We start from the raw sequence: 15,429 nt of genomic DNA, 5'->3' as shown, positions 1-15,429 counted from the left end.
TACCTGTGGTACATCAACAAAAAAAGGAAACTAAATGATGAGAACATACGGACACACAGAGGAACACAACACACATCGGGGCCTATCAGAGGGTGGATGATGAGAGGAAAGAGGGTTCAGGAAAAAATCATTGATGGGAACTAGGCTTAATATATGGATGATGAAATCTTCTGTACAACAAACCCACATAAGTTTATCTATATAACACACCTGCGCATGTACTCCTGAACTTAAAATTTGGTTTGAGAGTTATTTGAAGAAACAAACCTAACAGATGCTCACTTTTTGCCCCTTCCTTTCTGTTCTGCAAAGAGGCATATTCCTCAAAGATAGGTAAGAATCTGAAAGCATCCAGCACAGGACTAGGACAAAAATATATAAAGTAGAGTAAACTAGGAGAAATACAGTTGGAAAAAACCATCCCAGAAAATAAGAGGACGAATTCATGAGCTACTCTATATTCTCAACTTCACTGAATTTAAGTTCTGAAGAGGAGACCTCAAAGAAAAGTTACAAGAAAGAAGAGATAAGACAATGTAAAGAGACTACGAGAGCTAGCTGAGTTTGGGGGAAAAAAGGAAAACTATTAAAGACAAAAACCTAGAAATAACAAAAAGTAGGATAAACATGACTTAAAATGGTCAAGAATTTGAAGCCAAAGCCAGAGAATGAATCTTTAAAAACAGAAGTCAGAGCATGTTATTCCACTCCAAACAGAACTCTTCATTGGTTTTCCACATCACTTAGAGGGCCAAGGCAACACAAAAGAATGAAACAAACTGGAAAAAATATAAATGTCCTTATTTTCTAATTTTTTATCACAAGTCAGACATAATAAAAACCTGAAATATGAACACAGAAGGAAATGACTCTGTAAAATAATCTCAATCTTTGTATTTTTTTTACGTTAGAGAATATAGAGCTCCTGCTATGGATATCGAAGTAGTTTTTAAAATACAAAATTACAGTAACTGACTCTATTGTATGTTCTTATGAAAGCATATGACTTTTATATAATGCAATATTACAAGAATTTTATACAAAGAAGCATTATTTCATATTGCTTAATTTACTTCTTTAAGATTATACCTACCTGCTATTACAATGTGGTGTTGGTAATTAACATGAAGTATAAACACCTACACTAAATTTTCATTACCGTGAACAAATTAGCCTAATTTTGTTGCCTATATTTCTCTTCATGTATTTTTTTCTCATCTTTACCTAAATAATTGATCAGATCAAATATCTATTTCAATTCTAATTTATAACTCAACATATCATAATTCATTAAAAGGCTGTTTGATGAATCCAGAATTTAAAATTAGGGTTATGGATATCAGTCAGTTTAACTTGGGCCTCAGCAACCATGGCATTCAAACCAAATTTACCCAGAACTCCTGGAGCATCTATACAGAAACTGTGAAGTCTATATACTATATATTGTCTGAAGACTATTCTTCTGATACTTATTCTGAACTAAAATTTGGATACAATTAGTCTTTTACTACCCTGCTATTCTTGAAATCTATTTCCAATATAAAACTAAGAATTCATTGGTTAGCTTATACTTGACTTCTAAAATGTGTAGTATATCTTCTATAAAACTGTCCTAATCAACTTTTAATTTAAAGAGTTAATAGGAATTTAAAATGGATATAACATGAACGAACTGAAGAAATATCCACCAACCAAAATTTCTTCCTGATCAGATTTCTGGTTCAGATTTCAAAATCTCTCCTGGGCCGGGTGCAGTGGCTCATGCCTGTAATCCCAGCACTTTGGGAGGCCGAGGTAGGTGGATCACCTGAGGTCACGAGGTCGACACCAGTCTGGCCAACATGGTGAAATCCCATCTCTACTAAAAATACAAAAATTAGCTGGGCCTGGTGGCGCACACCTGTAGTCCCAGCTACTCGGGAGGCTGAGGCAGGAGAATCTCTTGAACCTGGGAGGTTGCAGTGAGCTGAGATCGTGCCACTGCACTCCAGCCTGGGCGACTCAGCGAGCCTCTGTCTCAAAGAAAAAAAAGTATTCTTTCAAAGGTAAGTTCAAATAGCTTTTTATACAAGTACCATGGTTATTTTTATACATGATTTGTACTTGGATTATTCAGAAGAAACTAAGCATTCTTTCAAATGCTTATTTCAAAGCTGACATCTATATACTGTCATGCTCATGGTAAGACTCATTTGACTATCATACTTACAGAAACCAGGAAGTCAATCTTTTACAAGTAACTAAAAATACTTGTTGCAAACATTTACTTTTAAAAGGAAGGGATTACGTCAACTTTGAGCATTTGAAAAGTTTCTCCTAGGTGTAAAAATAAAAAATGAAAACAAACAAACAAACAAAAAACAAACCCTCCATGTGGAATCATATAAAATAGTCTTTATGACAAAACAAAAATTATCAGAATTCTGTGTTAAAATAAAAAATGCAGCAGTAGACTTCTTATGCAAAGTCCTAACCTGTTTCTTAGATGATATTTGTGTAGAAAATTCCATAAACTTGTGTTCCATTAATTTATATTATTAAAAGAAATAATTTTTTTCAACCTCCTCAGTTCCTTCCTTGAGTAAATTTTAGCTGAAAATTAATAACGAACAGGCATCTTCAGGGAAGTACATCAGTAGTGAAATTATTCATAAAGAAACTAACAAAATATTAGCCAGGACCACGTTTAACCATATTTAATTTTAGATGATCATGAAATCTGTTATAGAAATAAGGTATTTTTTAAAAATCAGATGGATTCTTAAATTTTTATGAATTTGTAATGGCAAAACTCTGGGTTATTATTTAATGAAATCTTCACACAAAATTTCACCCTCTGAGCCCTCCTTTCCACAAACTATCAAAGGACTACTACTACTTATTCAATTTCATTATGCATGTATGTACGTAATTTGGCAACACTAGCTCAAATTAATGACACATATCCTTTGCCAATAAATATCATTACAATCATCTGACTATAACAAGAGTATTTCTAAACTCTGTCTGCTTGCTTTTTTTGGGACTGTAGGTAGTCTGACCACAATAGAAGCTATTCTATCACAGACAGTTCTAGTATTACTTCATATTGTAAAGACTTAAATGGTTTAGAAAAAATAATAAAGGAGTGTAATTGACTAAAAGTATTTTACAGGCCCTCAAGTAGGGTTAAATAAAAGTTATTTAAACACAGAAATCTTGCTGGCATTGTCTTCAAAATATATCTACTATCAGACTATTTCTTACCATCTCCACCATTGTATTTGGTGTAAACCACCATTACCTGCACCTAGGAGAATTGCAACCATCTCCTATAATTCTGTGCTCAACGAGGCCTACTATAACTGCTCCATATAATACCCTATATAGGCTGGGCATGGCGGCTCACTCCTGTAATCCCAGCACTTTGGGAGGCCGAGGCGAGCAGATGACAAGGTCAGGAGATAGAGACCATCCTAGCCAACAAGGTGAAACCCCGTCTCTACTAAAAATACAAAAATTAGCTGGGTATGGAGGCGCGTGCCTGTAATCTCAGCTACTTGGGAGGCTGAGGCAGGCTAATCACTTGAACCAGGGAGTTGGAGGTTGTAGTGAGCTGAGATCGTGCCACTACACTCCAGCCTGGCAACAGAGCGAGACTCCATCTCAAAAAACAAAAACAAACAAACAAAACCCAAAAAAACCCTTACATACAATGCTTATCCCACCTTGATTATCCTGATCTACCTTTTCATTTTTTCAAAGCACTTATCATTTAATATACTATAAAATTCACTTGTATTTATTGCTTGTTTTCCTTATCAGAGTGTAAGCTACAAGAGGGCAGCAATCTTTGTTTTGTTCTTTAATGTACTCTAAGCACCCAGAAAAAGCTATGTGATCAGTATTTACAGAATGAATACAAAAATAAGCTTCAGCTGATAAAACAAATATGAACAACCAGGTCATGCAGTAAATAGTCAATTATGACTGAGAAACATTAAGAATAACAAAAATATACATAATATGTTCTTATTACTCAGAGGTTACCATACCAGATAAAATAAGAAGTTCAATGATTTCTGCATCTCCAAGGTAAGCTGCAGCGTGCAATGGGGTTCGCTTTTCATTGTCCTGTGATAATAAGGAAAGGTAGGAAATACGTTTTAAAATAAGGTTAATTTTAATAATAGTTTAAATAACCACAACAACCACCCCCCCCCCCCAGCCATTATTAACTATCAGCTTATTACTTTTATAACTCTAGCCTAGTCTGGAAGTCCCAAAAAAAAAAAAAAAAAAAAAAAAAAAAAAAAAAAAAAAAAAAAAAAAAAAAAAGGATGTGACCAGCCTGGGCAACACAGTAAGACCTTGTCTCTACAAAATTTTTTTAACAATTAGCCAGGCATGCAAGTGAATGAGGCTGCAGTGAGCCATGACTGCAGCACTGCACTCCAGCCTGGGTAACAGAGCAGGACCCTGTCTCTATTAAAAATAAAGAAAACAGCAAACAAAAACACAGGGAATTTCCTTGCTAAGGTAAAAGCCTTAAAAAAAAATTTTTGACCTTAAAATAGTGGTATAAAGTGCAGCAAAGAATAAAAATAAAAACCTAAAATGACAATGAAATAGCTTCTTAGACTTTCTTTAAATAAAGATGCTTGTGCTGCTGATATATATAGGAAAATTTTACTTCATACTAATCTTTTCATCAGTATATTTCTGCAGTTTTACAGTTTAGAACTGTTAACCTAATTGAATAAAATAAACCTTAACAAACTAAAAGATTTGCCTATCAAAATGTTTCCACAAGAGTACCCTCAGGGGCAAAAAGAGAAAATATTTCCGGGGATCTGACATTATACTTTAAAGGAATTTTAAGTTTTTTCTTAACATTCCTGCCAGTTTTACTTTCATTTCCAAAATATATTCATGTTTGTTTCAATATAAAAAATACATACTCATCCAAATCTTCCTCTAGCTACCTCTAATGCATGTTTCATGGACCTCCTACCAGAAAACAACAGTGCTGTCCAGTTCAAGATGCAAGGTTTCAGAGTAATGTCACATTCAGGAATTTTTAATTCATAGATACCCTATCTAAAGTTACAACAGAGTATTATTACTGACTTGGCTGCATTTAAAAAAAACTATTCAGAAATACTTGTATTGAAACTTACATCCTTAATTTTTGATAAAGGCTTCTGTGACAGATTGTTAGTTGTTTTCTACTACGTTCTTCCTTTTGTCCACAGGAATAAAATTTTAGCTGGTCACTTAGCCACCCAGTGAGAGAACACATTCTGAGCCTCCCTTGAAGTTGTTGCTTAGTGTGGACCAATGGTATGTGAGTGGAAATTAACAACGGGCACAACTTCCAGGTCATCTTCAACTTAAAAGACAACTACTCTAGGCCGGGCACGGTGGCTCACGCCTGTAGTCCCAGCACTTCGGGAGGCCAAGGCGGGTGGATCATGAGGTCAGGAGATCGAGACCATCCTGGCTAACATGGTGAAACCCCCGTCTCTACTAAAAAAAAAAAAAAAAAAAAAATTAGCCTGGCGTGGTGGCGGGCGCCTGTAGTCCCAACTTCTCGGGAGGCTGAGGCAGGAGAATGGCGTGAACCCGGGAGGCGGAGCTTGCAGTGAGCTGAGATCGCGCCACTGCACTCCAGCCTGGGCGACGGAGCGAGACTCTGTCTCAAGAGAAAAAAAAGGACAACTACTCTAGAACGGGGCTAATTGTTTCCCGCTTCCCACAGGCTAGAAGGCACATGTGAAACTGAGCCCCTTTGACCATGCAAATGTAGGTCAATATACTAGCATTCTGTCAAGCAACAAGATCTGGAATAAATAATCCTATAGAAAAGAGTTGCCTTACCAGCTTGGACCACTGACTTTCAGGCTATTAAGAGAAATAAACTTATTTAAAGTAGGTACTGTATTTGGGGGGCCTCTTACCATATTAGACTACTACTACAGTTTTCAAGATTTAAACAAACGAAAAATTATACTTCACTTTGTAATAACTTTCTTGTTTAGGAATCCCTTAATTACTTTAAGAAAAAATAGTTGGGCCATTGAGAACTAAAGTAAAAACCTGCTTGCTAGGGAAAAGAGGGATTAAATATCTACAGGCAATCCAGAAAAGGCTTAGCTGTAGTATATGACGTTATCATAAAGAGGTATCTTAACATTTGGGAGGCTGTGGTGGGAGGATCACTTGAGGCCAGGAGTTCTACACCAGCCTAGGCAACACAGTGAGACCTCATATCTATAAAAAATAAATAAGTAAATAAATTAGCTGGGTTAGTGGCATGCACCTGTAGTCCTAGCTACTCAGCAGGCTGAGGTAGGAGGATGGCTTGAGTCCAGGAGCTTGAGGCTACTGTGAGCTATGACCATGCTACTGCACTCCAGCCTGAGCAACAGAGCAAGATCTTCTCTGGTGGGGGGGCGGGGGGGAATGTGTGTAACATATAATTACGACTGGTCTCATCAAACATTTCTCCCTATAATTTTAATATTGCTTTTGTCCTTAAAATAGTAACAGGTGTTCCAGTAAAGGGAGGCTGATATAGTGCCAATGTTAAATTGTTCAATAAGCTAAGGGTTCTTTCTCTCACCACAATTACCACAAGACCTTGTTTTTTATTCCAATATATACCATCCCAGGAAACAGAATGCTCTGCACAGAAATTATTCAACAAACAATTGTTGAAAGGACTAACGTGAAACCACTATAGTAACAGAATACATGCAAAGATGAGTCCTAATTTAGTCATTTTTTAAAGAAAGGACACTTTGCCTAGGCTTTTCAATGTTACTCATTAACACAGCAAACTTCCAAGAGTGTTTAAATATGATCAGATTTAGTGAAATTGAGAAACATCTATTGCACCAGATACACTACACACATAGCACAACAACACAGAAAGTGAGTCATCTGTGTGTGAGAGATGTCTGGAATTCCATGACTCAATGCCTCTCAAATCCCATTAATGTGTTTTATGATTCATATGAACACAGTTTTTCCTCTCTGCAAATCAATTTGAAGAAAAGGGAGAAATAAAACTGGCTAATTTTGAAAGAAAGAGTTTATATATCATATTTTACTACAGTTAAACATTGAAAATTAGGTAATAAAATATTTCAGATTTCTTTCAGCAAAATGTATTAAAATTAAAAAGTGATGATCCCCTTAGACACAGTAATTCCATTTTAAGATTTTTTTTTAAAAGGCCTACATGTGTCCAGATAAATGATTAAGTATATTTATTGAATCACCGTAGGAGGCAAAATGCTAGAAACAACTTAAATGTCTGCTAAATGGTTACCTAAAATTATAAAACATAAACAAACTCTTAATCTTTATTTAACTGACTCACATGATTAACCAATATCCTTGGCTTCCTGAGTAAAATTAATAGATGACTATGGCACATTAAATATTCTGACTCGTAGTTTACCACTAACAAGCCCACACAGTTCTGCTCCCATCATGGGGTATGTTTATCAAGGGTAAGCTGTGTTTGTTACCACAACTGAAGAATCAATAAAAGCAAACTACTGAAAAAAGGAAAGTGCTATTGAATTGGGTATGGCTGAGATAATTGGAAACACTAAGGCAAACAGTAAACAGTAAAAACAGGGGTTTTGCCCTAAGATTATTTCTTAAGGGTCTAATTTCTCACATCAGCTACAGAAAGTCTAAATGGAAGTTATAGATAATGCACTCTGAGTATGGTCTGAGCAAGGAAGAGAACACTGAACACCTACCTGTCAGTGGACTCCACATCCAATGAAAAAGCCTTGGCCTAACTTTAAAAAAAAAAAAAAGGCTGGAAATACACAGTCACACTGAAATGCTCAGAGATCACATTTTAGAATTCCCAACTACCATATATCAGATGAGAGGTCTTTTAGTTGTACATCCATACAATGAAATACTGTGCTTCCAGTGTAAAATAAGAAGCAGACCTCAGTGTTCCTTATCAATGGAACAATCTCTAAAGCACAGCATTAAACGAAAAATGCAGGTTCAGAACCACTATAGTTAAAAGGTTCTACATACACTTAGGCTTGAATATGTATGAAATATCTCTGGAAGCATACTCAAAAAATGAATACAGTAATCTTACCCCTGGGGAAATAAGTTTGTTGACTAGGGTTTGAGTGTGTAAGAGAGTTATTTTTCATTATTTGTAGTCTTCTACAGGTACATGTTTTACAAAGAAAAACAAAACAGAAAAAATTAAAAATAACTTATTCAATCAACTGAGAAGCATCGTAATAAAAATTCTAAAAATAATTTTCCATAACCAGGCATTTTGTAAGTACTAGGTGCCCATTAAAATTTTTTTTCTTAAGTCAGTTTACTTTAGAAGCCATTACATCTCAATGTATTATTCCAAAATAATCCCAAATAGAATTATTAAATACACACCAAACTGAAGTTTTTGAACTCATTCAATCATATACTTTATATACATTTTTTAAAATTTTACTTTAAGTTCTGGGATGCATGTGCAGAACATGCAGGTTTGTTACACAGGTATACATGTGCCATGGTGGTTTGCTGCACACCTATCAACCCATCATCTAGGTTTTAAGCCCTGCACGCATTAAGTATTTGTCCTAATGCTCTCCCTTCCCTTGCTCCCCCACCCTGTGACAGGCTCTGGTGTGTGCTGTTCCCCTCCCGGTGTCCATGTGTTCTCATTGTTCATCTCCCACTTATGAGTGAGAACATGCAGTGTTTGGTTTTCTGTTCCTGTGTTAGTTTGCTGAGAATGATGGCTTCCAACTTCAGCCATGCCCCTGCAAAGGACATGAACTCATTCTTTTTTATGGCTGCATAGTATTCCATGGTGTATACATGCCACATTTTCTTTATCCAGTCTGTCATTGTTTCCAAGTCTTTGCTATTGTAAATAGTGCTACAATAAACATACATGTGCATGTGTCTTTATAGTAGACTGTCAATCATATACCTTTAAGAAAATACATTTTTCTTACAGCTTACATAGGTGCTATGAAAGGTATTTTACACATATGATTAGGACAACAAAAAGTGATTGCTTACTCTCCCCAAATAAAAACAAAAAATAGTTTTAGCTCTTATAGCAATTATCTTGAGAGACAGAAGGTGAAATACATTAAAAGTTCTGGCCTAAATGAGACCAATGATTGTTAATTACTCTGGGATTGGGTCATAGGCGTGAGCTGAGCCAGTGCATTACTGAAGTGCTACACAAGTAGTCGAAACATGAGAGAATTTCTCTGTGGTGATGGAATGGTTCTGTATCTTGAATGTGCTAGTGGTTACACATGTGCCAAAATGCCGATTCATGCACAAAGCCATCACCACAATTACCACACACCACACACAACCCCTCTCCCCCAAATGAGTGCTTGCAACAACTGCTGAAATCAAATTAAGGTCTGTAGTCTAGTTAGTTGTATTGTGCCAATATCAATTTCCTGGTTTTGATAATGCACTAAAAGTTATGACCACTGAAGGAATATCATGATGGAAACATGGGGCTGTGCTGTACCATCTGCAATTTCTGGTGTGTCTATAATTTCTTCAAAATAAGTGTTTAAAAAGTATTCAGAAGCACCCTGAATTATTCTTTAGTTTATATGTTATGTTACAATGAACCCTAGAAGCAAGCTAAAAAAAAAAAAAAAAAAAAAAAAAAACACTAGGAAAGCTTAGATAACTTAGGAATAAAGGAGGCTGTGAGAAAAAGAATCTGTGGTGGGATGCCAAGCTCAGGACAGGCAAAGGGTTAGATCCATGAGGTGCCTTAAATTAAATCTGGAACTAAGACTGCATTTGTACATTTTCAGCGGAAGTTTTACCTTAATACAGATTTCAAGATCAAGCTCTAAGAGGAAACATATAAAGAAGAAAAACAGGGAAGTGAAAAGAAAGAAATGACAAAGTGAAAGACAAATACTTGTTCAAGGCAAAATACTTAAAAGTGACTCAGAATTCATCCACTTCGGTTGGATTCAACCACAACCTTTATAGCAATGATACAGGTCTGTAATTCTGCCCTTGTTCAGGTCTTGAAAATGTTCATGTACGCTAGCTATAACTCCTTAGGAGGACTAGTGGTAACAGCAAACAAAACAATTAACACTTACCTAGTGCTTACTTTCTGCTAGGACTGCTTTAAGCACTTACCAAATAGGGTTAAGTATGCAACTGTATCTCCTTATTTTACAGATAAGGAAATCAAAACAGAAAAGTTTAAGAAACTCATTCAAGATCATAGGAAGTGGCAGAATGAGACTCAAGCACAGATAGCTGAACTCTGAGGTGCATGCTGTTAATCTATTATGCTGCCTCTATTTATAATATTCCTCCCTCTACCAGCTTGATCACAGTCCACTTAATCATTCTCCCTCAAAGCATTCTGTAGTCTGACTTCACTTTTTTCTCAACAGTAGCACAGTTTTCTTTGTATTCTTCTGTCCTTTCTCTATTTTTCCCATTTACACCTAATAGTCGCTCTCTTTCTTGCCCCTATCATGATGCTTTTTGCTTCCACTCCTATTGCTATCAGACTAAAACTTCCCTGATAAATATTTACATATCATCAATGCTCAGGTTATGGTCCCCAGAACTCAGGTGGACCTGGCTAGGACTCATCAGATCCACTCTTCTCTTGTGCCTTTATAAAATAAGTTTTGATTATCCTGTTGTCCTCGAGATCTACACTCAGGGAAGCCTCATGGTGAACCTCAGTCTTAAGGATATAGCTCTGTAAGATATTGGTTAATACCTACAGCTGCTTCAAGCAAGATAATTCTGGCTTACTCTGGTACAGAAGTCATGCTTAGTACTCTTACAGCTATTTGGGAGAATATTCACATTGTGTTTTTAGTTAACGTCATTTTTAAATTTACTATCACCCTTCCAGGATCTTATTCTCAGACCACATCGGAGATCCAACTGGCTTACCTGCTAGCAGATAAGACTTGGAAGCAATTTCACTTTCACTATCTCACTTACGACTCTGCTCAATCACCTTTACTGGCTGTTGTCACCATCACCAATCACCTCCATTCTGCCTCCTTAACCTGATATTCAAAAACTACTAACCAATAGATGGAACCATAACAGACACAGAATACATGGCACATTTTCATCTGTACACATATTCCCTCTGGCCAGAATGTCTTTCCACTACCCGAATTCCCTCTACTCTTCAAGGCCCAGTTTAGTTTCTATTTCTTTCACAAAGTCTTCAGGACCATGTCAGTCCACTGAGATTTATCCATCCTATACTCCTATTACAACATTATTATCTGTACCATATAAGGTGGCATTCTTGTTAATACTCAGTTTTGAGTTTATGTCATGGCTTCATAATTTGGTAAAAAGTATCTAGAGAAAACAAACTGTCTATGTCCACATAATACCTGGCTTAAAGTTATGTACCTTATAGGCACTAGAAAGGATTTAACAAATTATGTTAGTGGACAACACCTGCCATGATTCAATGATATGCTAATGTGTTATAGGTTGTAGAAGACTTCCATATTGATTTTGGGTATGAGAATGAAGCACATTTTAGAACTACCTCTGACAGACAACTGTAAAATAACTGTTAAAACCAGTTCTAAGATGTATGCTATGGTCCTTTTCCTCCAAGGTATACTTTGAAAACCTCTGTGGAACCTTAAAGTTTCAGATTATGATATGAAAAATCATTAGCATTTATCAGAGCAATGTAACTTTAAGGAAAAATTACAAATAGTCCACATTTCTATTATCATCCTCAATAATTACTATTATTGAATACATGTATATATATTAGATAGCATTACTAGGTACAGAAATCTAACTTAAACCAGTTTAGGCAAAATTGATTTACAGGAAGGACACTGAAGCATCTACTGGAACTGAGCACTGAACAACCAAAATTGAGGAAAGGCAGGCATGTGGCTAAGTCATAAGAACAAATGAAATAAAACACTTGAAATACTCAGGACTCTGTCTTTTGTCTCCGTTTCTTCTTCGCACATGAGCAGATTTTTCTGCCTTCACAGAACACTTTTTTTCATGGTAGGGAATAAGCCATCACAACACCTGACATTTACTCTTAGAACTTCAGCAGCCCAAGGAGAAGTCTCTTAATTCAATCTCCCAGAAGAATATTTGACTGGATTAATTTGGTGCTCACCAAATGTGCTCATAAATTTAATGCTTACTTCTATATTAACTGAAAGTAGGGGAAGATTAACATGGCAGTTCCTGTAGTAACTATGTAGAATGCGGAGAGTGTCTTAGAAAAGGAGAGTAAACCTGAAGATTTTTATTATGTGCAACCATTGCATAAAGCACTTAAAACATTTTATTTACTTTGTAAAATTATTGTACAATTTATAGCATGCAACAAAATGATGAACATTGTATCAGTCTGCTCTGCATTGCTACAAAGGAATATCTGAGGGTGGGTTATCTACAAAGAAAAGAGGTTTATTTGGCTTATGGTTCTACCGGCTGTATAAGAAGCATGGCACCAGGCCAGGCACAGTGGCTTGTGCCTGTAATCCCAGCACTGTGGGAAGCCCAGGTGGGCGGATCACCTGAGGACAAGAGTTGGAGACCAGCCTGGCCAACATGGTGAAACACCATCTCTACTAAAAATACAAAAATCAGGCAGGCATGGTGGTGGGCACCTGTAATCCCAGCTACTCAGGAGGCTGAGGCAGCAGAATCGCTTGAACCCGGGAGGTGGAGGTTGCAGTGAGCCAAGATCCTGCCACTGCACTCCAGCCTGGGTGACAGATCGAAACTGTCTCAAAAAAAAAAAAAAAAAAAAGGGATGGCACCAGCATCTGCTTCTGGTGAGGGCCTCAGGAAGCTTATAATGGTGGCAGAAGGTGAACGGAAAGCAGGGGTGTCACAAGGTGAAGAGGGGTGTCACAAGGTGAAGAGAGGTATCAAGAGAGAGAAGAGTGGGTGCCAAGCTCTTTAAACAACCAGCTGTTGGATGAAGGAGAGCTAGAACTCACATTTACTGCTGGGAAGGCACCAATCCATTTATAAAGGATCTGCCCCCATGATCCAAACACTTCCCATTAGACTCCACCTCCAAGATTGAAGATCACATTTCAACAAGCGATTTGGAGGGGACAAACATCCAAACGATATATTTATTTTCAAAAGCACTTGAAACATTAAGATAAACCATATTCTGAGCCAAAACCAAACCTTAACACATTAAAATAAATCAAAATCATACAAAGTATGTTCTTTGGCCATAACAAAATTAAATTGGAAATAAATAACAGAAAGATAACCTGACAATTTGAAAAGTGCCAAGTATTTGGGATTCAAAGAATATTTCAGTAGTAAAGTAGAATAAATGTAGAAAACGAATTCTAAATAACCCATGTAAAGAGGAAGGCTCCAAGAACATTAGAAAAATATTTTGAATGGAATGAAAATGAATACAACACATTAAAATTTTGGGAATAAAGTTAAAACAATAGAGAGCAATTTATGTATTAAATGTTTGTATCAGAAAAGGTCTTAATAATTTAAGCTTTCACTTAAACTAGAAAAAACGGGCAAAATAACCAGCAAAAAAAAGCAGGACGAAAATGATAAAGATGAAAACAAAACAAAAACAGAATATTAGTGAACTCAAAAGCTGATTCTTCGAAAATATAAATATAATTAGTAATCTTCTAGTCAGAATGATCAAAGGAAAAAATAATCTGTATCAAAACTAAGAGGGGATTATCAATAAAATCCCCAAAACATAAAAAGATGTTGAAGCCAACATTATCCTGATACCAAACCAGACAAAGATATTACCAAAACACAAACAAACAAAAACCAAAACAGAGATGAATATCCCCCATCAACACAGACATAAATATCTTCAACTAAATATCAGCAAACTGCATTCAGCAATATATGAAAAGGGTACTACATCACGACCAACTGGGGTTTATTCTGGGATCACAAGTCTCATTCAACTAGAACCAAATGGTGTAAATTCAACATATTAGCAGACTAACAAAAAGAAAGGTCATATAATCATCACATTTACCAAAACCCAGTATCTACTCATGATCTTTTTTAATTAATTAATTAATTATTTTGAGACAGAGTCTCCCTCTGTTGCCCAGGCTAGAGTGCAGTGGCACGATCTCGGCTCACTGCAACCTCCACCTTCCAGGTTCAAGCAATTCTCCTGTCTCGGCATCCTGAGTAGCTGGGATTACAGGCACACACCACCACACACGGTTAGCTTATAATTTTTAAAACTCTCAGCAAACTTAGAGGGGAATTTTCTTAACCCAATAAAGCGTATTTACAAAAATCTACAGCTGACAGGTAATTTAATGGTGAGAGTGAATGCTTTTTTTCTGAGATAGGAATGAGGCCAAAATGTCTACTCTCACCGCTCCTACTCAAGTACTTGTCAGTAAAATAAGGAAAAGCAAAAAAACTTATCAATTGAGAAAAAAGAAAGAAAAGTACATTTAGTCATAGATGGCATATTATTTATAAAGAAAATCCCAAGGAATCTAAAAAAAAAAAAAAAAATACCTAGACTAAGTTTAGAAAAGTTGTTGAATGCAAGGTCAATATACAAAACCAACTATATTTCTTACTAGCAATTAATAAGTGAAAGTTATACTAAAAAAAGGTATCACAATAGCATCAAAAGATGAGAAGGAAAATAAATGCTTAAGTATAAATCTAATAAAAATTTGCAAGATTTGGGCCAGATGCAGAGGCTCACTCCTGTAAATCCTAGTACTATGGGAGGCTAAGATGGGCAGATCACCTGAGGTTAAGAATTCAAGACCAGCCTGGCCAACATGGCGAAACCCTGCCTCTACTAAAACTACAAAAATTAGCTACATGTGGTGGTGTGCACCTGTAATCCCAGCTACTTGAGAGGCTGAGGCAGGAGAATTACTTGAACCCAGGAGACGGAGGTTGCAGTGAGCCAAGACTGCACTCCTGCCTGGGTAACAGAATAAGACTCCATGTCAAAAAAGAAAAAAAAAAATTGCAAGATTTGTATGCTGAAAACTACGAAACACCCCTCAAAAAATCAAAGAACACCTAAGTAAATGATGAGAGATGCCATGTACATGAATTGGAAGACTCACTATTGCTAAAATGCCAGTTTTCCTCAATTTGATCTATAGATTCAATGCAATCACAATAAAAATCCTCACGGGATTTCTTGTAGCTATTAAAAAGCTAAAATTTATGTCTAGAAATAAACCCACACAAGTATGAATGATTTTTGACTAAAGCACAAAGGCAAGTCAATGTATAGTATTTTCAACAAATGGTCCTGGATAACCACATGACAAAAAACTAACCTCCATCTATACCTAACACCTAAAGCAAATAATTTCCCAAATCTAAAATTACTACACTTAGGAGAAAACCGTGGGT

General features: G+C 36.2%; 1 protein-coding gene across 16 annotated transcripts in view; it reads right to left on the bottom strand.

Annotated features, from left to right (window-relative positions):
• The window catches only part of ANKRD28 (ankyrin repeat domain 28), a 192,388-nt gene that overhangs the window by 93,443 nt on the left and 83,516 nt on the right, over positions 1 to 15,429 (bottom strand). For 15 of the 16 annotated variants that reach the window (XR_004058276.1, XM_030933529.1, XM_030933535.1 and 12 more), the window contains one exon: positions 4,035 to 4,113. Coding sequence is in view for 9 of the 16 variants with exons in the window: in XM_030933529.1 (XP_030789389.1) it covers positions 4,035 to 4,113 (79 nt within the window). In the remaining 7 variants the exon portion in view is untranslated. Of the gene's footprint in view, positions 1 to 4,034; positions 4,114 to 7,757; positions 7,800 to 15,429 lie in introns of those variants that run through there. The other variant, XM_030933567.1, reaches the window with a different exon arrangement.

The sequence above is a fragment of the Rhinopithecus roxellana genome, chromosome 1 (genome assembly GCF_007565055.1).
Source record: "Rhinopithecus roxellana isolate Shanxi Qingling chromosome 1, ASM756505v1, whole genome shotgun sequence".
Classification (NCBI taxonomy): domain Eukaryota; kingdom Metazoa; phylum Chordata; class Mammalia; order Primates; family Cercopithecidae; genus Rhinopithecus; species Rhinopithecus roxellana.
Note: the sequence above shows the minus strand (reverse complement) of the source record. Positions and strands in the feature narration are given on the sequence as shown.